Source organism: Passer montanus, unplaced genomic scaffold, assembly GCF_014805655.1.
Source record: "Passer montanus isolate IOZ18808 unplaced genomic scaffold, ASM1480565v1 scaffold6, whole genome shotgun sequence".
Lineage (NCBI taxonomy): Eukaryota > Metazoa > Chordata > Aves > Passeriformes > Passeridae > Passer > Passer montanus.
This window is the reverse complement of record NW_024371037.1, coordinates 12,995,377-13,019,775: the sequence shown is the minus strand read 5'-3', so window position 1 is coordinate 13,019,775 and position 24,399 is coordinate 12,995,377. Positions and strand designations below refer to the sequence as shown.

The following is a 24,399-nucleotide window of genomic DNA, read 5'->3' as shown; positions in this document are numbered from 1 at the left end:
TCAGCTAATACACAAATTGCCTGGAAACATGGGTTTTTTTTAATAAACTTTAAAAGTAAATGCAAATGTTTATGCCAGACTGAAATTCCTCAGCTCGCAGGTGATTTTGGATAACTACATATATACATATAAATATCAATTTGTTGTATATATACATGTCATTATGGACATAGCAGTTGAAATATTTTAAATAAATGTTAAAGTGTCTGATTCGCGTCAAGGTACACACTTGCAGATGATTTCACTGCAGTTTGCTTCTCTGTGCAAGTCCCCAACACCAAAATGCACACAAACTCTCCAGAAAACTTTTCCAAGACCAACACCAGAAGACCTGCAGCCTCAGAAGAACAAATGCATTTTCTTGGTTATCCACAAAAAAGAAGAGTTCTAACCACTGTATTACTATCTGTTTGGAGCAATAAGATAAGACATTACCAGAATTCTACAAAACACTTTAAGAACCTCACAACTTCTTGAAGAGTTGTTGGAGAAAATAATGAGCACATGCATTTAAGTCAGTCTTTTTTGGTCCCCACCATTCCTTATGCATTGCTCTGAACTGCATGGCACAGAAGGGGCAGGAAAAGGCAGTTATCATTCACCTCCCCACCTTGATGATCCTTCTTGCTGCAAATATATTTAACAGTACTTTGTTTGCAGACTGAAAGTTGTATTGCAGTATTCTTGCAAACACTGGCACTTCTAAAAAAATTAAGAAATCCTTTAAAGTGGTTACATTTTTCGACTTTGAGAAAGAGATTCTAATAATAGCATGCTTTAGGTTTTGTTCAGAAGTTGGACTGGATGATTGCAGTACGTCCCTGCCAACTGAAAACAGTCTATTCTATTCTAGTTTGTTACTCACAGTGCGTTTGGATCTTAAACACTTCCAAATCCTCACATGTGAAACAGAAGTTTGAAAAACAATAGCAGTTTCCTTCTGAACACAGAAAGGTACAGCTCACAAATCATAAAAAAGAAATTTTAAGTCCCGTCTCAAAAGCACAGTTTTACAGTCATACTATAGCTGAAGTTGGAAAACTGTTGCAAGGGAAAGTTAAATAATATCCAGAATGCACAGCTGAAAAACCATGTAAAGAAAAAAAAATCAGACTGGAAAAGTCTGTTTAATAGATAAAACTTCAGCTGTTCCTTTTGTATTATCCCCTTGTGTCTGATATGTTAGCCTGTTAATATATGGACTGTATCAAATAAAATGCTACAAGATCTTCCACTAAAAAGTATTATAAGAAATTGATAGTGAACATTAAACATTTGTAACTTTCTTTTAGTCTGACTAATTTTTTAGATTGCTATTTCATTATTATAGTTTACACTGGTGTTTGTGCTTTTGCTGCCAAGTGTTTCCTGTTTTCTCTGTAGCCTTCAAATGCTCCAAGGTACTTCTACAGCCAACATCTTCCAAATGTAGTTTTTAATGTCTCCCCACAGAGGCATCCTCAGAATCAATGCATCTCTCATGTGTGCATCCTAAAACATGATATGCTTATTCAATGCTCAAATATGCTTGCTGAAACTCAGTGGAAACACCCAACCATGAAACTCTAGAATAAACTCTGGACACACAAATCAATAAAGATGACTAAGAAAAGGAAATGTTATTTTGCAGGAAGCAATTCCCACACCTCCTAATTTGTCAGTTCTGGTCTAAAGAAAACCCAAAAACCCAAAACAAAACCAAAAAACCAAACAACAAACAAACAAAAACCACACAAAAAAACTCAGATAAACTTATCTTAAGTAAAAATACACAATAAATCATTCTATGCCAGTTTTAATGAACACACCATTTGTCCAAAAGCCTTCCAAAATTTTACACTTTACAAAAATTTTACAATTGTCTTAGTTTGATAAAAGATGCTGCCTTCCTTCCCTTTTGCAACTTAGATCTATATACAAAATACTAAACCCAAAAGCAACAAAAGTGCAGATAAAAATTTCTTACTTTGAGCAATAGTTTTTATTGTTCTCTTGCCAAAAGGAGTCTCAGTCTCAGTACCAGTCTCTCAATCTTTGCATGGTCCGTTTCTCTGCACAAACTCCATCTCTCTGAAGACTGCCAAAAAATGAAGCATTGCGCTGCGGCTTTCAATGGCTGGTGCCCTGAACCATTTCAAACACATTTGCATCTTCACTTGCTAAAAACCCATCACCAAGGCTCCAAAAACACCTACTCAGACTCCTCCACAAACTGCCAATATCAAAGCTTGCTGACTTTAAAAAGGCACAGAGAACAGTCAAAGATCCAGCACACGCTCTCAGCCAACGCAGGGGTTCATTCTTCTGCTACAGCAGAGCCAGCTAAACCAGAGATACACCAACCATCCCCTCAGGGGACAGAGACTGCCACCCTACACTTGGGTTTACTTTACTCCAGTTGTAAAGATGTGGATATTAACATGACTGGATATGACATGAAACCATATGCTAAAGTGATTTCAAAGCTAGTCCCAAATAGGGAGGGTTTAACTGGAGCATTTCAAGTTGCATCCTTTTTCATGCTAATTCCTGCCAGATTTTGAGTAACAACGTTCAAAATTTAGCAGTGGAAATATCTGAAACATGGAATAAAGCTTGACCTTGCTGTATGCCTATTTTGCTTGGTTAGTTTAATAAAAAATGTAACATTGAGAAATCTTACATTAGGACTATTGAGTTGGAGCAGGCCGCCTCAAACAGGAGTACCACAGCACAGGAGGTAGATTCCAAGTCCAGTTTTACACCTGAATTTCTCTCTTTGTACTTATGTTGGCATTTACATTTTATGAGCTCCATTTAATTAGTGAATTATATAATTCCAGAAGAATGGAATATCAGAACCATGTGAGACATAATATACAAAGAAGAATAAACCAAATTATATTATTTCTTCTTCAATTTTATTAATTCGGGAATGCCACAAGATTCAGTAAAGTTTGTTCTGGCTTTAAATAGTGAAGACCTCTGTACAAAGAGTGTTATTCCAACAATCTAACATCAAAAGCAATAAAAACCACTAAAAATATGTTGGTTCATGTGAAAATTCCGAAGAGTTTAAGATGCATCACTAACACTTGCTTCAGCTGAATCTCATCCTAACTCAGACATCACTAAGTGAAATATTTCAGGTTGAACTAATCACCTTTGCCAAAAAATTTATGTCTAACTCATTTTCAATACTTGGAGAATGAGACAATGTTGAGATATTTATCCATAGGCAGTATGAATCTCAACTAAAGCGTCCTGTGTGCTCTAGGTTCTAATTTTGGTTTGTTGGGCTTTTTGCAGCACTTTGAACACATGATCAGCACTCAAACAAGTAAACATCAGGCAGATAGCTTGACACGGGCTGGTGAACATCACTTAAAATTGTTCTCCTACTTAGTAACATGGATTCATCACAGTTTGGCCAATCATTTAGTGGTAAAATGCACAATACATTAATTCAGGGAAAGCTCAACTAATTTAAATTGGAAAAAGCAGCACCAGTGATGGTGCTTGAAATTTATCATTGGACTCCACTGTTTTGTAGTAGTCTACTACACATTTCTCTATCCAGTCCATTAGTCTCTTAAATCTCATTTCATTCTTAAGTGGATGAATCAAAGGAAAAATTTAGCAACTAGATTTTGGAGTTCAGGCTTTTCCTGTCAGAACAGATCTTTAATGGCTTAAAGCTGAATAGACAAGTTCTTTGAGAGGACAGGGTATTTATACACTAAGTAGCAACTCTGATTAAGAAAGCAGGAGTGGTTTTTTTTTTTTTGTTTTAAAGTACATAAAAAGAGACAAATGCAATGCAAGAAGTCAATAAGGTACCCATACAGTTCTTCATTTTCTACTAAAACTCCCTGAAACACTTGGTAATACCTCAGCAGAATGGCTGTAATGGACTGCAGGGCTCTGACCAACATAAGATGAGTTCAAGGAATTGGATGAAAACTTTGTTTTTAAGTAGCTCTGCTAGGGTATTAACAGCACTGTCTGAACAGTTCACTCACTGAAAAGGATTCTGAAATGCCGTTGTGTTCTTTGAATCTTCTAATTAGCACTAACCATGGACAATATTTTAAAGATTAATCTCTGGGCTCAGTGATGAATAGTGATCCTTTATATTTCCATTACCTCATAGCAAGGAGGAAACAAAAAATATATTAAAACCCAACACTCTGAGTACAAGGGCAAAGTACTTAAGTACTTAGAAAAGAAGGTTGAAAACAGTGGTCTACATTTATTTAATGAGAAATTCTAGCAGTAATAAGAGCTCTTAAAAAAATAATTACATGAATGATTTTCCTTCTTCCAGTTTTTTTATATTGAAAAAAATAGGAATATTCTTCCTAGTACTCAGACTCTCCCTGCTCCATTTTTAAATAAAAATGAAAAATGGAGAAATTATTAAAAAAGACTTGTTAAAAAATAATAAGGTATTTTGAGTATTTGGAAACACAGAAGAACCCATACATTTTTGAAAAATACTATACTTATTCTGTCTACCACTCAAAGAAAAAAATAATAAAAGGTGTGCTAGAAAGCGCATAATGGCTTTAACACCATTCTCTTGGTTACTAGAAAGTAAATTTCTATTAAAAAAATTCTCAAAACAGTCAGTTTTCCATATAATCACACAGTTAGAGCATGCTAAAAACCAGTTATGCCAAGCACTTAGAGATTTTATGGAGAAATTTAAAAAAACGACATGCAATGTAAGTGCAAGTTAGAAGCGTAAGTTATAGACTTAAAGTGTAAGGTAGAAAGTGCTGCTACACATCTGGCACTAGCACAAGGCATCTGATTTGGATCAGGGCTCTGAGCACTGCAGGGGAAGTAAAGGATTCAGCTTTCTAGTTCAAATGCTGGCCATTGTACACCTCAAAAAAACGCAGCTAATCTGCTCAAGAAGGGCACAACAGCCTGAAAGCTCCTGGAACATTTATCTTTTAGGTCACAGTAGCAGCTACCAGAGAAAGCTGGGGGCCAGGCAGAGGTATGTGCTCAAAAATCTTGCTGACAACATGAAGACCATATGGCTCCATGTTTGCCATGTGCCAAAGACTAGCCTAAATCAATCAGATTGTAACAGAGAAGTGTAGGGATCCAGATGTTTTAATTCACTCAAGACAGCAAATCCCTTCCATTTAAAATAGCATGCCTTCTTCCCACAAGCTGCTGGAAGGACTTCAGATATTTACCCTCTTGATCAGCGTGGTTAAAGAAACAAATGCAAGATTGAGAGACTGTACTTAGAAACAGATGAGCAAGCTCTGAGCCTCTGGGTCTCTCAAATGTTGGATGCTCCAAACAGGGAGGGAAAGACAGAAAAAGGGGAAAAACCTCATATTCTCTGGCCACCCATTTCAGAACTTCTCCCACATTAGGTGGCCTCTTCTAGACACAAAGAATCAGAAGTCATCCAATTTTAAAGTTTTTAAACCATTTAACAAGTGTTTGGAATACAGTGACCTTCAAATAAAGTTTCCATACTTAAAAACTAAGTAGAAATCAGCAGGATGTCAACAGTTCTGAATTTTTTTCCTGTCATTTCTCCCATTCCCTCTCCATTTCCTAGTCTTGCTACTTGAAAGACAAATATTTTCCTCAAAGAAAAAAATATGTAAAAACATATCCTGTAAATAACATGCATAAACTTTCTATGTAAATAAACATAGCAGCCATGACTTATTTTGTCAACAATATTTCATAAAGAAAATGCCTTCCAGAATCATTTGAATTAAGAAATGGTGTTGAGTCATTCTGCACCCCTTTCCTGCAGCAGCTGTGATTCAATCAAGTTGGGTCTACATACAAAGCTGTAAAATTACATTACATGTGCAATTCCAAACAAGACATATATTTACCAAAACGTCTGTGTATTAGTAACAAATGAACTTTGCTTAGTATATTTGATTTTACTAAGTACAGTCTTTGTTGGTTTGAAGTGACCACATCTGCTCTTGCCAATCAGAAAAGTAGTTTTCCCATAACAGTATGGTTTTAAATGCTGCAGAATTTTTAATTTTGGGGAGAAGTCACCAAATAAATATATTTTTTAACATTACCACTTCTATTTTCAAAGCATTTAGAAAGCACAGTGCTGTACTTGCTTCTTACTACTCCTATTCAAAAGTTCTAAGGAGGAGCATACTCCCATTCAACACACTGCTGTATTTCACAGCTTCTTAAAAAGTGGATCATTAATTTTTTATGTGAAGCCTTGAATAATTACTTCATTTAGAGCATTTCAGCACTGGCATACACTAAAGGCTTTTTTCACTCAACCTCCAATTACAGACAACAGTGATTACCTACTCCTTAAAAATGTAAGTAGCTGATTAAGGAAAAGAAGAGATCAAAGCCCTTGGAGCACATATCCTTGGGATTGCAACAATCAGTTCAGTGACTTAAGAAGATTCTGCATTCGCGCAACACATGTAAGCTGTCAACTCCTCTAACTGTGAAGTTGTCTCAACCACAATAAAGAGAAAGCTTCATGAAAGGCAGAAGAAGGCTCTTTTCACTTTCTGAAAATGCCAAGAGCTTCTGGGGTGCCAGCAGCATGTGCTGTGAGAGACACGGCTTCTTCGCACATCCTTCAGCTCTAAGCAGCAAACTCAGCATGGTCTCAGACTTCATCAGAGCTTTCCATGGCTGGGCTTGCCATCAATTATTCCCATTCATCTTGATCACATGAGCCTCAAAGTGTTAAATCTCCCTGATACATCCTAAAGTCCTCTCTGAAGCTTCTGACCTTTTCTGCTCTCTATGTAGTTGACAAGGCTAAGGAAAGTCATTGGAGAATGCCTTTCCTGCTCTCAGATATCCATAGTTCTCCAGGTTAGGGTACCTAGCTCCACAGCAACCATCAAGTTCACCATATCTCTAAGACAGACTTGGACCAAGACCAAGGCAATGGTACACAATGTACAGCCCAGTTGTTACAGAGATTTGGCTTATCAATGGATGAGAAAGAACAGGGCTGCCCAAGATCATTCCCAGAGCAAAGATCCAAGAGAAGGGTTTTCACACAAAACCTTGCACCTTCAGCAATAAAGATACATTTCTATGATCTTGTCTTCTCTAACATAAATAGACACTGACATGTAAATATATGTGTATACAATTATTTGGAAAATTCCTAAACAAAACACTCCCCTACATATGCCCTTCTCTTCCCGGGAAGGGGATGAAAGCAACATCATTTGACAGCTGTTAGACAAGTTGTTTAATGCATTCCTGAAAGTGTTTAATGAACACCTCAGACAAACAAAAATTTCCTCTAAACCTACTACCTTAGCTGCATACAAAACTGCACTGCTCAGGCTGCTGGGCAAGACAGAAGGATGCTTGTTGTTTTGCAAGGTTTACCTTAAAGCATTAAAAACCCCAAAAATACTCATGGAAAGGAAGAGAAAGATGACATGCAGCAAAGTCAAGCTCAAACAGGGCATCTAGGAAGATGCTAAGCTTCAACTTGCCAAATTTCTGACACATTATACCTCAGGGGTGAGATCAGACACTTTCTGAAGGAGATGGGTGCGACCAGACCTTCACATGATGCCGAGGCATCTCTGCACATGGTAGCAACATCATTCATGGGATCTTGCAGGTTCCTACATTACTCAGCTCTTCCACAGGTTAAACAAAATCCTTCCTACCTAACAGCACCAATTTAGCAACTGCCTAACTCTGCAGACCCAGTGCAGCTATCATAGTTCTGCTCCAGTACTGTTCCCCCTTATTTACCTGTCACAGTTCATAACAATATGTATAGATTATCTAATTTGACAATTCAGTGGCCCATATTCCTCCATGCCCTCCATTACTTCCACGCTTCCTGCTTATGAGCAAGAACTAGAAAGTACTTCTGTGGAAACTTGAGGTTGGTGCTTTGTACTCTTCAATTGTAAAGTTTCCCATTTTCCCTTTTTCCTTCACATTCTACTTCACTCTTTCTCTTCTGCTCCTACAGTGATCCATCTTTTGTACAGATCCCCTACAGTCATGGCAAAGCAGAAATATTTAGTGGGAGAGCTGGGGTTATGCACATTCATGTGCGTGCAAGACTCTGAAGCCTCTTTCATCATGCCTAAGTTGCCTAAACAAACACCCAGCATGGTAGAAGTAGCATAAAAAAACAGGGTAGAAGATGATTTTCACCACTTCCACTTCACATATTCTCTTGACTTCTTTCATGCTGGGTCACATTTCAGAAATACTCTCACACTGTTACTTCTGCCCCATCTGCCTCGTGCCATTCCAGCTACCACAGCATCGATTTTCTTTGCTTACTGGGAGCATCTTGCCAACCAAGATCCATGACTCACAATCTGAAGAGACTTCCTGAAAAGGATGACACTGCCTTATCTGTCAAATACACCAACTCTGCAAATAAACTAGTTGGAGAGTTCATCTGATGGTCATATTCCAGCTACGTTTGGCATTTCCCTCATTATTTAGATAAAAGCACTGTGAGCATACATATTTTCACAAAAACAACACAGCACTATACTTGCACATGTGTCTGGCTTCTCTGTGAGTACAAAACCAAGCAAATACAGATGGAAAACACTCCTAGAGGCTTGTGCCCCTCCACAGCTCCATCCACAGCAAGTTCTCAGTTTTTATGTACCCACCTCTTAGAAAACAAGGCATTGCAGAATTTTTTCATGATGCTGTGCTACATAACTTTCAAAAAAGTATCAAATAATATTTTGTCTCTTTATGGATGTAAGACTTCATTCAGTCAACTAAGAGATCAACTAGTGAATTTCTGGCCATAAAATCTTGCCATTCACTATTTACTCTATTACACAAATTTCACCACTTCTCAAATACAATTTTCTTTTATTTCTTCCTGTTCTTTAGGACAGAAAGCATTTTGTGAAATCTTAGTAAGAATAATATACTTCAAAAAAAAAAACAACCCCAAGATACTTTATGTCACAGAAAAACAAAAGTCTCATTTTTCTTTCTAAAACATGGACAGTGAATTTCTAGAATCTGAAGTGCTTTTTGGAAGGCACATAACCTGTTTCTCTAAACATAATATTTGCATTTTAGTTCAGTGAATAGAGAGGAATGCAGGCACCTCTAAAGACCTGTATCAAGTGCAGTGAAATGTAGACTACTGATCTGTGAACTGAGGCAATGAATGACAAAATTCAGGCATTCTAGGATAATCACAGTCAACTTCAGAAGAGACAGCACCTTGTACAGCAAGTTCCTCCACCTACAAGAGATCCACCCTCATGGCCTTTTGACAGTGGGCACCAGCAGCAGTAACCACCTTCCAGGTAACACTTGCAGCTTGAGTGTTACACAGAGAAGGAAAACCCTAAGTGTTGGTACTTATTGAATCAGGGAACCCCATCTTTCACATTTTAAAAAGTGTCCTAGCTAGAGGATTTCCTGGTTAACAGCATTTGCTGTCTCCCAAAGTCAAGGCACTATGAAGTTGGAAATGCAAGTCTCATTAAACAAAGGGTCACGTAAGACACAAGACTGTGGAAAGAGAGAAATTCTTGTGTATTGTCACAAGCACTTACCTGGAAAAGGGCAGGACCTTTTCTGCAGTATTCCAGATACAGCTTCCTGGAACTAGTGTCACACCAGATCACCATGGGATAATCGTGACTCTCTATACACCTGCTGGCACCTAGCTCTGTTTGAGCAGGATGTGTGGATGCTGGTCCAACACAGGAGAGCCTCTGCCTTAGTAACAAGGGCAATTACCCAGAGAGGCAAATTAAATCCTTTTCAGGCAGAGACCACAACCAGGATGTCTTGCTTTTTGGAGAAGCATTCTAAGGCTTTCTGTTAAGTGAAAAAGCCAGTGGGGGCAGTAGCTCCAATTAAATTGAAGTTATGCAGACCAGGTCACACCCAACTTAAAAAATTTACTCAGACAGATGAAAGATTACAGGTGTCCAAAAACCTGTATCTCAACAGGTGAGGGAGAGGTGAAAAGATTCTACAGACATTTGTAAGCCTGTGGTTTCACTAATTTATTAAGCCAGGGATCTTTCATGCTAATTAGGACTTATCTGCTGATTGCAGGTGCCAAACCTGGCTACCTGCAACATTATGTTATTAATTTGTTACAGATTTAAGAGAAATTAATATAGCTAAGGCATATTTTGATGCACTGAAAGCTACATCACTAAAATTAGTTATTATATTTTCTTAGCTATCACACAGATTTTACTGGCCACATCTTGTGCAGCTTTGTTTCAAAGTCATCCCAAATCTTCTGGCTCTGATCCCAGCAAGACATTTTAAGACTCACTACTTTACTTCTACAGACATAATCTGACACTGGAGATTCTTAGCCAAATAAACATGACTAGTATCAAAGATTTTGCTTGAGCAACATAGTGAGTGTAATGACAGAAACATGCAGAAGATAAAACATCACAAGACTGACACACAGCACAGTCAGCACTCTGGCAATAGTTAAAAAAGTCTCTGTGTAGGCACTTAGCAGATGTAAGTTACTTCTGCCAGGATAAGCCTTAAGACTTCATCTTTATTGAAACTGGCTTTGCTGACATATGCTTCAAAGCCATTGTGTGAATGCTCTCCAAAAAACTGGGAAGAACAAAGGGAAACATGGAATACAGGATGAAGCCTTATTTATCACCCACTTAGGGAGCTCAGGCTGCATGCACAAAATACACAGTCATGATACATAAATGCAGCTGTCTTATTTTTCAGACTTAAAGATCCAAGACTAAAAATGCTTTCCTTTCCCTTCTTCTCCATCATGCCTGCTTAATTCATGAGAATCAACTGACTAAAATGCAGAAGGACCAATATTCTCATTCCACTTGAGAGTTGAAGAACAGAAGTCTTTTCCTTGCAGAGCAAGGAACAGAAAAACACTTGAACTTTTCAGCTGATGATGTGCTTACAGTTCTACATGTGAATATTTTAGACTTCAACCTAGCCCTTTTTATTTGCATACAAAGTTTTTCATTGCTGTTATATTTGTTATATGGCGAACCTACTTTGGCAATGTTAATTAACAAGAAGCAATGTTAAATAAAAAGGATCAATGTTAATTGCCCCTTCTCCTCAAACTGATGAAAAAAAATGTTCTTTTTAAGGAAATAAAAATCAAACAACAACAACAAAACCATCAGAAATTCTACCTGGATTGCAAATTCTGTCCTGGTCATATATTTTCTATATAACATTGGAGTGATTAAACAGTATTCTGCAAGACACTGTGACTTACAGAATGGAAGACTATGTGAGAAAAAAAAATAGCTTTTTTTTTATTCTAAAGCTGGTCTTAAAAACAGAGGACATCACATACCAATATCTGTAAAATTAATATTATACAAACAAAAAAAAAACTCCAAGAACTAGTACTGGTTAGCTTGGTAACTAGGCATTAAGTATCATGTTTGGAGATCTGGCCAATGTGGTGCCACATTTATGTGAAGCTGAACTGTCTGCAAATTGATGTACAAGTTTTCTCCATATGGAAAGAGCTGCTTGCAGATCACAAAACTGCTCAGAACTGTAAGAACGGATAAAAAAAGCAGCAGGTGAAACTCTTGTGTGTATCAGTAACATTGCCAAGGATCATAGCTGTTTTATGCTGCCTTGAGGAGGTAATCAAGCATGAACAGAGATGAGCAATGAATTTATTGTGTAGGAATGATTAGCATGCAGTAAAGGGGAGGTAAAATTATGCTGAGCTGTATGAATGAGAACCATTCTAAACATACTTTAATAATATAATTTTCTCCTAGAAGCAAACAGAATTCTTTGAACTAGCACAGACTAATAAATAGCCCTATGCACTGCCTGCTGCTTGTGTCCTCTTGACAGAATTCAGAGGCAGGGTGGAAAGGAAGAAGGCAGAGATCCAAAAGCTAGAGCTTGGGTGGCTTTATACCACTGCTCATATCCAAGGGTTTCATGTTGGGAGTCACAGATATCAGTGCTGCACCTAGTTTTATGAGATGCATTTTACAGATGGGAACAGTTGTAGTCCTTGAAAACATGATGCAGTGTCAATTTTAGGGAGCTAGATTTTTGGATATAAGCTTCTGAAAGAAGACCACGACATCTGCAGGAATCTGCTACATAGAAGTAATTCATAATGGTTTATTCTTGGTGAATAAATAATGGTCATTTGTAGCTCATAATAGGATTCTTGGAAATATATATATACACACATATATATACATATATAAAAGCGTTGCTTGTCCCAGGTCAGCTTTATACTGCATAAACAAGTAATTTTTTTCACAGAGGGGTTAACCTTTAATCAAGAGGGTAATGCTGTGCCTGAAACCTGCTCTGCAGGAGAACAGTGAAAACGACCAGCAAGGGTCCTGTGACCGTCCCCCATGCAGTCCCTTGACACAGGGGATCTGGGGCTGTCACCCTGTCCACTCTCAAGCACCACCACGCTGCCAGCACACAAGCATCTGTTTCAGCTTTCAGGTCCTCATGCACAAAATGCTCCCTATGCTCCCCTGAGGGTAAAGCCCAAATAAACACCAACCTTCTTCAAATGAAAGTGTCAGAGGGTCTATGGCCTGGGCCTATGGACCTCAAAAACTTCCAGCAACTCCAGTCATTTGTGTGGCACTTTTACACTTAGAATAAATACCTCAAGAAAGAAATCTGATTCCTTCTCTTGGCATTCTTTCAAATACCTTAATTATTTGGCAGTGTTGCTGCATAGATAATGATATATATAAAATAAAAGGCAACACTACTTATTTCTACCAGCCTTGGCTCTCAGTTCCATCTGCCAGTGCCACAGGACTGTGAAATCCATTTGCTGCACTAGGTTGCCCACAAGATGGTCATCTGAAACGTGCATAACTCACCACAGTCAGCCATGTGCAGTTAATTTTTGTTAAACATGTGATAAACCACTGAAACAAATTACCTTCTCTATTTAGCAATATGCCTAGAGAACAGATTTTCTGATTTAAGGGGATACTTCTGTCCGTTATCCTATTAGATACACATTGCTAGAAGCACCCCAGGCATCCCATTGCCAAACAAATGATTTAAGCTATCAAAGGCTCTTCAAATAACATCAGCTCCTTCTGCTCTTGATTATTGAAGAATGGCCCCATAAAATATCACCCATTAGATCAGATCACCAAAAAAAGGGAAAAACAAACAATAAAAAGTCCCACTTCCTATCAACTTCTCACCAAAACTCTTATTCCATATACCTGCCAACATTTTTGAAATAGTTACACCAGCCTGATTATTTCCTCACAGCAAAAGTTTTCGGAATGATCTTTCACAACAAACCACATCAGAGCTGGCAGGGCATCCCACTGCAAGAAGACACTGGTAGCTACGCATGGGCAATGAAAAATTCAATGTTCTGACTCCAGCTGTTTCCTGTATTTACCATGGAGGAATAATTACTTCCTTTCTCCTCCGCTTTTTATTTTGGTCTAACAAATTTTGAAACACTGAAACATATACTAGAAATTTTGGCCTAACCCAAAATATTTTTGAAGGCTTGACTGAATACAAAAGTTATATACAAAGCTGTTGTATATTAATATGGTGCTCCATTCAGAGCTGTAGGAGTACATATGCTAGATTGGACCTATAATATCACATAGAACTGAAATCTGTTTCAGTATGATTTTATGCAGCCAGAATTTTTCAACAAGTAAAAATCAAGCATCAATTATGGCAACATTTTAAGATTTGACATCACATATAATAAATGCTGGTTTGTGACTTTATTCTTCCTTCTTCCAAAACCACTTCATTTTATCTTTAAAAAACAAGGCCCTATAAAAGCACATTAAATTAAAGCAGGAAGTGTTAAGCAAATGCGTGAAACTACATAGCTGGTCGGTCTGTAAAGAAAAACCCAAAACACAATGTGTAAGTGAAATAATAATGTCAGAAGAAAATAGATCTTTACAGCATAAGGCTGCTGTTCCCAAAAAACCACAAAAATTGGAAAATTAGATCTGAAAGCTTTTGTGTACCTTAGGGAAATAAGAGGTACCTTGCAAGTTCAGTTCTGCTCAGCCCACTTGGTGTCTCCTAGAGATGTATCTATCTGCCAGCTAAGAGCATAAGCCTTGTTCAAAAAGAAAATACATTCATTTGATTTCACACACTGCTCTAGGCTCCCAACATTAAAAGCAATGCCAGCATTCAAACACTCTTAGCTTATGCTTTTAGTCCTTAGCAGGGATAGAACACAAGGAACCAGCAGCAGAATTCTGCATTTATCTTCAAATCCACTTATTTCATGTGTCTTTGTTCAAACACCCATCCCCCTGGCAAGCTCACACCATGCTTCTAAGCCTCCCCTGAACTTGCAAAGCTGGAGTGACGTGGCCTAAACAAACCCAGCAGCCAGCAGTACGTGCTGTCACTGCGAGTTCTGTCAGAGCAGCGATGGGAAATTCCGCCTTGGCAGCACCCTAAGGAGCCTATTTCAGTCACCCTTGGGAACTGCTCCTCTGAGATGTCTTACAGGGCTAATTACAGGTACACGTGCAGGCTAGACATCAACCTATTCTTCCAACTGACTTACTGATTTCTTTTATTATTTGTAGTTATTTTATGAGAAAAACTGCATACAATGCAGGAGCAAACTGAAAATTCTATGCTAGCACATTACATCACCATGAAAGTGCTGTAGTGATCCAGGTGAGAACAACAGATTATCTCCTGATCACAACAGAGCAGGAAATATTTTCCTCTAATTGCTTAAGAGGTTTCACAGTGGTGCTTACCAAGACATCATCTCTGTCTTGTCCCAGAGTCATGAAAGTAATAGTCCCTACATAGGACAAAATCAGTTTCACTAAACCTGTGAATTTTCAGTTATTCATTTGTCTTCTTTTTCAACTTAATGAAAAGAAACACAAAATTATTCTACTGCTTGCTATTTAAATGTTGACAACTTTGCTTCACCTAGATCAGCTTAATCCCAATACCAGCAAATTTATTACTTGTTGAAAAAATCCATCTTGTGTCTTTAATTCTAAGAAATGTTCAAGCAGTTCGAGATCAAGAATCATGTTCAGACACAGCAAAAGAGGAAAATTACAACCTACTTACAAACATCAAATCCTTTATTAATCTGATGACAGACTAATCCATTGGTGTGGGATTGTTTCTTACCTCAATAATCTTGTCATGAATTTGCAGGCCTTCTGCTTTGTCTGCAGGTCCATTTTCCAAAATCTTTGACACATAAATTCCCTCAGCAGATTCCTCTTGATTGTTCTGTACCAGGTAATAGGGAAATTGCAAAAAGGGCCACATTAGTACCAAAACTGAGACAGTACTAAAATCAGCAGCAATGAAAAATGTAAATCCACCTGAAATATGCAGCTCATTTTTCTAGCTAAGAATTAAGCTCCTTGAGATTTTTTAAACTTGCTTAACACAAAGTAGCTATTAATCAAAACGACAGAATTAATGAACTATTCCAGCAATTTTTATAAGATTATCCATTTACTTCCGGTTATTTTAGTCTAAATGAGACACAGTGTGCAACAGTAATCTGATCCCAGCTGAAATATTTGGAGCAAAGACTTCAGACTTCACAGCAGCCAGTGACTCCAGTGACTAGCACATAAATGCACAGTGGAAGACCCTTATAAAAATGGATGCACAAGTGTTTGTCTCAGAAGGAAAAGGGCTCCTGCAGTACTGCTGCCTGCAAACTGCCTTACTGCATTTGAAAATAAAGCTCCAAGGAACAAAGTGGCATGAGATAGCTGGCACGTAACAGCGAGAGGGTTTGGTTGGAACTGGTTAACCTCATAAATCCTATTCATGTGGGAGATTGAAAACTTGCTCAAGTATGAAATCCATACAGATGAGCTGTGGACAAAAAGAGAATCCATCTCCAGCTGATCTCTATGCAACACTAAGTACAACTCACAGAAGGTCAAATTTGAAACAGACAAGTCATCTACCACAGCTGCAACAATATAACTGATGTTGTACATGATGGAATTACTTTATTTCATCACATGATAATTAAAAGTAGTTTTAAATAATTATTAATAAAGAAATGATGTCAAGCAGACACTGCCTACTTACAGGGTTTTAAGTGTTTATACAAATAATAGCCTAGCTAGCAATAACTGAAGGAATATTTTTCCAGCTGATTTATGTTTTGGATTGTAGTTTATATGATGTTTATTTTCCTTCTATGACTGGTGAATCCCTGACCAACAGCACAGTTCATATGTGCAAAGGTTTCTAGTATAGTTCCTATACACTCATGGGGAAAATGCTTTCGAACTTTTTCTATTAAGAAAACTGTGAAGACATATGTGAAACATACTTTACACAATGTGGCAACATTCCTATGGAGACTTGACCCAGGTAGATTTAAGGTCAATAAATATTTGTTTATTTGTATAATAATTATGTTTTCATGAATTCCTTTTCTTCTCCCTTTTTCACAGGGACTTATACATGTCAGGAAAGTAGCAAAAGGGAAACACACTAACAGTTCTAGCAATATTTTGAAATTATGAACAAATGGATTTCCACTGACTTCCCATCTAAACAGTGAGAAATGAAACTGATAAAAGAAGCATAATGGCCATTAGTGAAAATACAAGAGGGACATGGTTTGGTTTCAACCTGAGAAAACAAAAAGCTAGATTATAACACCTTCACCCACATAAAACTGTATTTCTTTCCATCAGAAATTTCATTGGCTTTTTCAAAAGCAATGTATGACCTATTAAAAAAGGATATTTTAGTCTGGCTTGTGATATCCATCAGCTGCATGTGCTGGTACCCACCACTCCTGACAGGAAAACATGGCACAAGGCACACTGAGCTCCAGCATGTCACACAGCCCAGGGGCTGTGCAGCAACGGTGCCTGCAGCACACCTCCCTCCAGCCTGGCTTTGATGTGGTGTCCTCAGGGGAAACAGTCCTCCCAGCCAGACAGAGCTGGGGCTCATCAAAGTAGCCTTGCTCCCTCAGAATAATGAATCACCTCTCAGAAACACAGTCATGAGAAGCAAGCTCCTTTCTGACAAAATAAAAGATGATCCTATGATGAGCTGTTCCTTTCCTTGCCTCCTTCCTTCAGATGGAAGGTAAACAGTGGGGATGCCTATTATGGACTGAAAATAAGCACAGCCAACAGAAATTATGTATGTGCATTACCCAAGTCACCAAGAGACACCTGCTTTCCAGTGGAAAAAATCTGCATTGCACTTATAAAACACCAATAATGTGATGAACAACACATCCCAAAGTACATGGTGAATATAGAGACATCACTGTTCGGCTCTTCTGCTGCAAGAGCCAATGTTTCAACCAAGGGCACTTTTCCCCTGGACAGCCTGAATGTACAGAGCATCTTCATGAACTCTTTTTGTCTTTTTAACAACTCCTGTTCCACTATTTAAGACTTTCCAGCAGAACTTTGTGTTTTCACTATTTGAGTCAACTCAAGCATTTTTCCCTGTTCTCTCCTCAGGACAGCCTGAATGTACAGAGCATCTTCATGAACTCTTTTTGTCTTTTTAACAATTCATGTTCCACTTTCCAGCTTTCCAGCAGAACTTTGTGTTTTCACTGTTTGAGTCAACTCAAGCACTTTTCCCTGTTCTCTCCTCAACTCCAGATACACTGAGTCTCACACTGATACCTGGGAAATGGCAATCAAAAGCCTGTGCAGTCACATTTGTCAAAATAAGAACAAAACACAAAGAAATTTCCAAATTGAACTTCAAAGACTCAAAACCACCCGAGATCCATCCCTGCCTCACGACCTCACCAATTTGTCTCCAAATATGAGTCTTAATAGAAATTAATCTCCCTTTCTCCATTTGGCAGTGCTCTCAACACACAGTGCTATAGACCTTCATATATTTATCATTTACTCCTTAAAATTACAAAACATTAGGTCAGAAAGTCTGACAGTTTGTGATACATATCACTGTTGCAGTATGCACTGTCAGCATCTAAGTCCTTTGAGGAAGCTCAGCTGCCATCCCAAGAAAACTGAACACATGCTCCCTTTTCCCTGCAGTTCTCCTACAGATGTAAATAAGAGACATCACAATGTGATCCAAACTAAAGATTGTCTGAATTTTGTTACTGCTATACTCAAATATGAACATAACATGTGTGTTTTAACTTGTAGCCACCTGTTGTCTCATCCTTCCACTAGAAAAATCTAAGAAACTCTTGCTTTGGATTTACAGCCCCAACATCTGATAACTGCTGGTCTTGATATTTACCCACAGGGAACAGTAACTGCAGCACAGACAGTGGACTGATGGGAACAGACTCTTTGGCACCACTATATATAGCTTTAGAGCAAAAGATTGCCAAACTAATATATAGGGTCCTACTCCCCTCCTCAACAACACTAGGAGGCTACAATTCTTCTCTTAACAAGAACCTGATCAGTACGTAATTATTATCAACCCTTTCTAATCAACTATTAATTTTCCAGTTTAACAGGTTTCTTTTACCCTTCATATGCAATGACCGTCCTAATTAATGCTTTTGGAAAGATGAAGTTAAGAAAAAAAAGCAAGCATATTCATCAGTATATTCTAAGTGGGGGCTAGTGATCCTTATGCATATTCTATGGTTTGCAATCAATTTTCTGAAACTAGACTAATGAGATTAAGATACAGCATTGGTGAAAACCATTTCAGTTCATAAAGAAAAACTGAAAGTAGGCATGTGAGAACAGGACATGTGCTTAAACTATCTGAGCTACAGAAGCAAATTTTTCTTCTCTCTTGTAAATGGAAAAAAAAAAAGGCAAGCTGTTTCACAAAATTCCAAAGGCTTAATCCTACAACAATGACTTTTACAAGTAGTCCTAGGGATTTCCATTGAACAGTTTGCATGAATACGTATTATTCACGTGGGAACTGAGTGTAAACCAGCCTCAAGTTTTAAAGCAAAAGCACTATGAACACCCTTCCAAAAAATGAGAATAATACAATTCTCATGAGATAATGTCCTCCAAACAATGACTCCAAATATACCTGATGACAAACAGTTGTTCTACCTGAAGAATAGATTCCATACCTACTGTCATCAAAAGTTATTCCTAATTAACAGTGTATACAGTAAAAGTCACCTACAGTTACTTTTTGCATTACCTGACTGGGTCGTCCTCCTATAATGTTGAACCCCAAAGTGTCATTTTCTCGGTGTAGCATGATCATTAACGGTTTGCGTGCTCCTCCCTAAGAAGCAAGAGATTAAACATTGTTAAAGAACACAGTCTCAAGAAGAAGTTACTAAATGAAAACATTATTGCATGTAAGATTTTTAGCTGGAGAATATATAAGACAAGGCTTGAAGGAAAACTAGGCTGAAAAGACTTGGCACTGGAACAAAAAAGCAAAGAAAAGTTGTGATTCACTGAAAAGTTAGCAGGTAACACCTGATTATCTCCAGTTATCTTCAGCTGAACAGAAAAAAAAAAGACAGGTTTTGGGTGTGAGGAATACTTGGCACCATTGAAAAAAGTCAGCACTCCAAATGTCTGGAAGTCTCTATAAACATAAAGTCTCTACGAGTGTTAACATTTTAAACATTAAAGATACAGATTAAAATACACAACATTATAATTTTCAGACCCCAAAGTCCTACTCGCGCACATTTTAAAGCAACTTTCAGAGAACACAGAGAAGCTGGAAAACAGCTCTTTAACCCAAACTTCTTCTCTCCAAAAAGAAAGAATCCAAAACATTTGTAAAAATATGGGTTGTATTCTGAAAAAAAGGCTTAAAGTATAAAGCAGACACTGAGAAGCATAAACGGAATATAAGTTAAAAACAGGAAAAGAAAAATATTTTTCTTCAGTGGACCAGGTAAATAATTAATTTTTAAAAAATCGGAGGCTTTAGCACAGCAAGTTACCTTATATTACGCTGAAACCCACGTTGTATTAACTGTGCCAGCGGCGTGTTTTACGCCCGAGCGGCAGATTTTAGTTTAATTCCGCGCGTTTGCTGCACCGACAGCTCCCGGCGGCGGCAGCGCCCACAGCGGCACCTGCCGGCGGCACCGGGGAGCGCGCCGCGCCTCGGGCAGCCCGGGCACAGCCCCGGCACAGCCCCGACACCTCCCCGCCCTCCGCAGCCCCGCTTTCCCCGCACACAGCCCCAGCACAGCCCCGACACCTCCCCGCCCTCCGCAGCCCCGCTTTCCCAGCACACCCCACCCCGGAGTCACTGCTGGCCCACTCCGCATGACCTCATCTCCTCTGCCAAGGGATGGAGAAAGTGTATGAGCACACCTCTCAGGTCCAGCAACCTAAACCTCATGGACTAGCTAACCAGAGGAAACATTGAAAAAACCCCAACAACCTCAAGTTTTCAAACAGAATTACTCAATGCCACGAAGACCTGTGAGACCTGTATTCTGAGGCATTCTGGTGTGCTGTGAACAATGTCCCCTTTCCCATTATCCATGCAGCAGGCATATGCCCAGCACACTACATTGCTTCTTCGCCTGTGAATTTCACTGCTCAGACCTTTTCCACCTGGGATTTTGCTTCCTAAGAGCCCACGGAGATTTAGGTAGAAAGAAGAATTCTTTGCATTAAAACACTTCTCACCACGGCTGCAATCAGCAATGCCAGAGCCTACACAGTGAGCTTCCAGGCAGGAATCAAAAACCAACCAGTTCCATCACAGCAAGTGAAGCCAGCTCACCGCAATTCTCGAACGGTTTGTTTTGCCTAAGGAGCGTGTCAGTCTCTGGGCAATGCTCTCAGATCTGAGGGGAGAGTGCAGCACTGCTCCGGCCTCTGCTCATCAACGGCGGTGGCTGTCATGCCATTCTACCAAAGCTTTGCCGTCCTTTCGCCATCGTTTACAAAGTCGACAAAAATTTTACACTCAAGTTTTTTAAGACAACCTCTCAGCTGCTCAAATAAAAGTTGAAAGCCAGCTCCACGCCCCTGAGCTGCCGCCAGTACCAGCTGGAGCAAAACGAGCAGCAAGAGCAGCTGGGTCCCGGCGAGGCGGGGCGGTCTGAGGCGGACACCGTGGTCGGAGGAGCCAGAACCCGTTTGCCAGCTGCCAGCCCAGGAGCGAAGCCATCTCCCCTCCCGCCCGTTCCCCATCCTCTCCGGCCGAGCAAGCGCTCGGTCGCAGCCTCTGCCAAGCACTGCTGGGCTCACCGCAGCACGGGGTTTCGGCTGCCGAAGGGCGTCTGAAGAGGGACAGGCAAGAAGCGTGTCCCCAGTGGAGGTGATACAAAAAATCAGTAAAACCAAAACTCTTCATCTGGCAACAGGGTCCGGCGGCTATACCTCCCCGAAAGAGGCGAGGGACGGGCAGGGGCGGCTCTCACCGCCCGGGGGATGGACAGAGGGATCGGGCTGGGTCCCGGACTGCTGCCGGCCCCGAGGACACCCACCGCCTGCCTCGTCACTCGGCCGGTGGTTCACAAGTCGGGCACGGGAAAAGCCGGCGGGAGGAGAGCACAGCTGGAGGGGCGCAGACCGGGGCGCACCGTCCCCGCCGGTCCCCGCCGCCGCACTCACCTTGCCGGGCTGGCCGCCCGCCAGGTCCCGGGCGATGCTGCTGATGTGGCTCATGTACTGGCCGAACTTCGCCTGGTACCGCCGCGCCGTCAGCTGCACCTCGCTCTGCAGCGCCGACAGCTGCGCCAGCAGCGACTTCTCCCTCCGGCTCCAGCGCAGGGCCTCCTTCTTCAGCTCCTGACCCGGCTCCGGAGCGCCGCCGCCCCGCAGCGCCCGCAGGCAGCGGTGCCCCGCCGAGCTGCCCGGCGAGCGGCCGGAGGGGTGCCCGGCCGGGGGCTGCGGCTCGGCGGGGCCGGGCGGCCCGTAGCGGCACGCCGCGAGGTGGGCGGGCAGCTCCCGCAGCCGCACGGTGCGGCCGCAGCCCCGCGGGCTGTAGTCGCACTTGACCTCCAGCTTCTGCACGAGGCTGCGGAGGGGCAGGACGGGGCGCAGCTCGGCGGCCGCCAGCGGCCGGCAGCGCAGCGGGCAGCGGCGGCGCCGCGCCGCCCAGGGCAGCAGGCAGCCGGCGCAGAAGACGTGCCCGCACGGAGTGGACAGCGGCTCCTCCAGCACCCGCCCGCACAGCCCGCACTGCAGCTCCGCCGCCACCGGCCCCGCGAACCGCGACGGGTCGAAGCCCATGGCGCGGCCGGGCACCGCCAAACTTTCGGCGCCGCGACCCCGGCCTGGCCCCGGCGCCGCTGGAGCCGCTCCCGGCGGCGAGGGGCGGGCGGAGGAGCGGGGCTGCTCCGGGAGAGGCGGGCGGCAGCGCCGAGACGGAGATCCCGGCGGCTCTCCCCACCCTCTCGCATTAGCTCCCTCTCCGCGGCGCTACCGCCCCACGCCCAGCCCCGGCACCACCTCCGCCCTCCCGGGGCATCCTCGCTGCGCGGCGGGGCGAGGGACCGAGGCGCGGGGACGGGCTGCCGCTCGGGCCGAGCCCAGCGCCCTCCCCGCGCGGGAGCTGTCCCGGTGGGAGAGCGGTGTCCCCGGCGGGACACTCGGGGCTGGGCTGCGGTCGCGGACGGAGGGAGGGAGTTGAAAGGCTGCGGGACAGCGAATCGCTCAAGCTCTGACTGATGCACACTTGTGCTGATAAATAACGCGCACGTGTGAGCACGCCTGTTTCATGTCTCTCCAAAAGTCTCTCTTTTCCTCCCGTTTTGGGATATCCATCAGGGCACAGAATCCTGAAATCCCTAGTACTAGTGCTCTTTTTGTTGCCCCACTATAAAGGAAATAAATCAAGATAAGAAAATTACTTGTTGAGCTCCCTTAAACTACAGCATATGACTAAACAACACTTTCATTTAAAGAAAAGCTAAAACACAGCAAAGTCTGGAAAAGCGTAGTTAGGATCAATAGACGCCTGGATTCTACCCCTTCATTGCTGCACAACCCACAACACACGCTGAAACATGAAACCCCTAACGCATTCCCCACATAACTTCACTATTGAAAACACAGGGCCAGATTGCTGCCCCCAGCCCTGTGGAAAACCTCCCAGAGCAAAGAGTGGTTTCTTCAGTGGACTCCTTCCTGTGTGGATGAGACACCATCATTTTTGGAAAGGATGACAGGTTTGGTCTGTCCAGGCTCGATCACAGGTTATTTCCTGGGCTGAGAACTTCTGAGGTAGAGTCAGGGTGTATCTTCACCCGTTCTGCAGTTTCTACTTCAGACTCTGAATCTCAGGATCATCCCTCTGGGAAAGCCATGGGGGCTTTTGTGACCCCCTAATGAATAGTTGTTTTCCGTGACTAAAATGACATCATGTGGGCAATACAGTAGAGACTTCTTTTTCCCCTAAAGCAAGAAGGAAAACTCTGCACATACCTGCCCCTAGAACTGAATCTGGGATAGTAGATCTGTTATGTATACTCATGATTTACTTAGAAAAAGATTGGCAATACCTCACAAAACATCTACAGACACAAATATTACTGAGCAATCTACTGTTTCTGACTTGCCAAACAGAAACCCACAGTTTTTGTTGGATTACCATGGCCATGGAATAAACAAGCAAATGAATTGCACTGTCAAATAGTCTCTCATCTTGAAGACGATGCACTATAATCCAATATTTCATTGCAGATCAAAATCACATTCTCCCACATGAAAAAGGAAATCAGACACCTTGAGTAACTAATTGTGCTATTCATACTGGTTTTCATCATCTATCCATTGATTTTAATTGCTTTGCTCATGGAGTCAAATCAGTGTCATCCAAAATGATACAGAAAATGATCTTTACATAGTGTCCTCCTCTCCATTTTTGAATTTAACTATTAATTTGGCCTCATTAATTGTTTATATCCTCTTCTGTCTCCCAGTCTCCCAATGTATCTCTTTGACGTCATTATACATGGCCCAGAACTTCAGGTCTAAACACAGGCAGTAATGTCTTCATTCATAAATTAAACTGGGCAGAGAAAAGGCCCTGAGATTGGTTCATGATCTGTTAAACTGGTATTGCTTCTATTTCTTCTTGAAATGGTTTTGACTGAGATGTGTGAGCAGCCTCCCAAACCACAGCTGGACACAGCATGAGCGCTGCAGGAGCAAGTGCCAAGAGATAGTTTGAGGTGGCTGCCCACTTTGGGAGGTGCAGGCTTAAGGGCAAGGCTGTAAATCCTGCTGGAGTCCCTGGCACATTTTATTCACCAGTATAAATGCAGTTGTAGGAAGGAGGTAGCCAGGTTTGAGCCTTGGAGCCTTTTGGCTTCCTTTAGATTAGGTGATTAATTAAACAATGGTTTGGGATTCCTATAGTAAGCATACTTCAAAAAACCAACTCTGCCCTTTCTGGCCCACTTTGGGCATTGATATGATGTCAGTGCACTGGCAAAACAGTTCCAGGCAGCTAACATTTTCTTTGCTTGTGGTGGACTAAGAA

The 24,399-nt window shown here is 41.3% G+C and overlaps 1 protein-coding gene across 4 annotated transcripts in view; it reads right to left on the bottom strand.

Annotated features, from left to right (window-relative positions):
- Nucleotides 1-22,145, bottom strand: part of PDZRN4 (PDZ domain containing ring finger 4) — a 230,222-nt gene extending 208,077 nt beyond the window's left edge. Inside the window, exons 1-3 of one of the 4 annotated variants that reach the window (XM_039726795.1) lie at nucleotides 21,525-22,145; nucleotides 19,126-19,212; nucleotides 15,142-15,246 (exon numbers count right to left, since the gene is read on the bottom strand). In XM_039726795.1, the coding sequence (XP_039582729.1) occupies nucleotides 15,142-15,246; nucleotides 19,126-19,212; nucleotides 21,525-22,145 (813 nt within the window). Of the gene's footprint in view, nucleotides 1-15,141; nucleotides 15,247-19,125; nucleotides 19,213-19,891; nucleotides 19,931-20,591; nucleotides 20,806-21,524 lie in introns of those variants that run through there. The other 3 variants (XM_039726798.1, XM_039726796.1, XM_039726797.1) reach the window with 3 other exon arrangements.
- Between the last annotated feature and the right edge of the window lie 2,254 nt (nucleotides 22,146-24,399).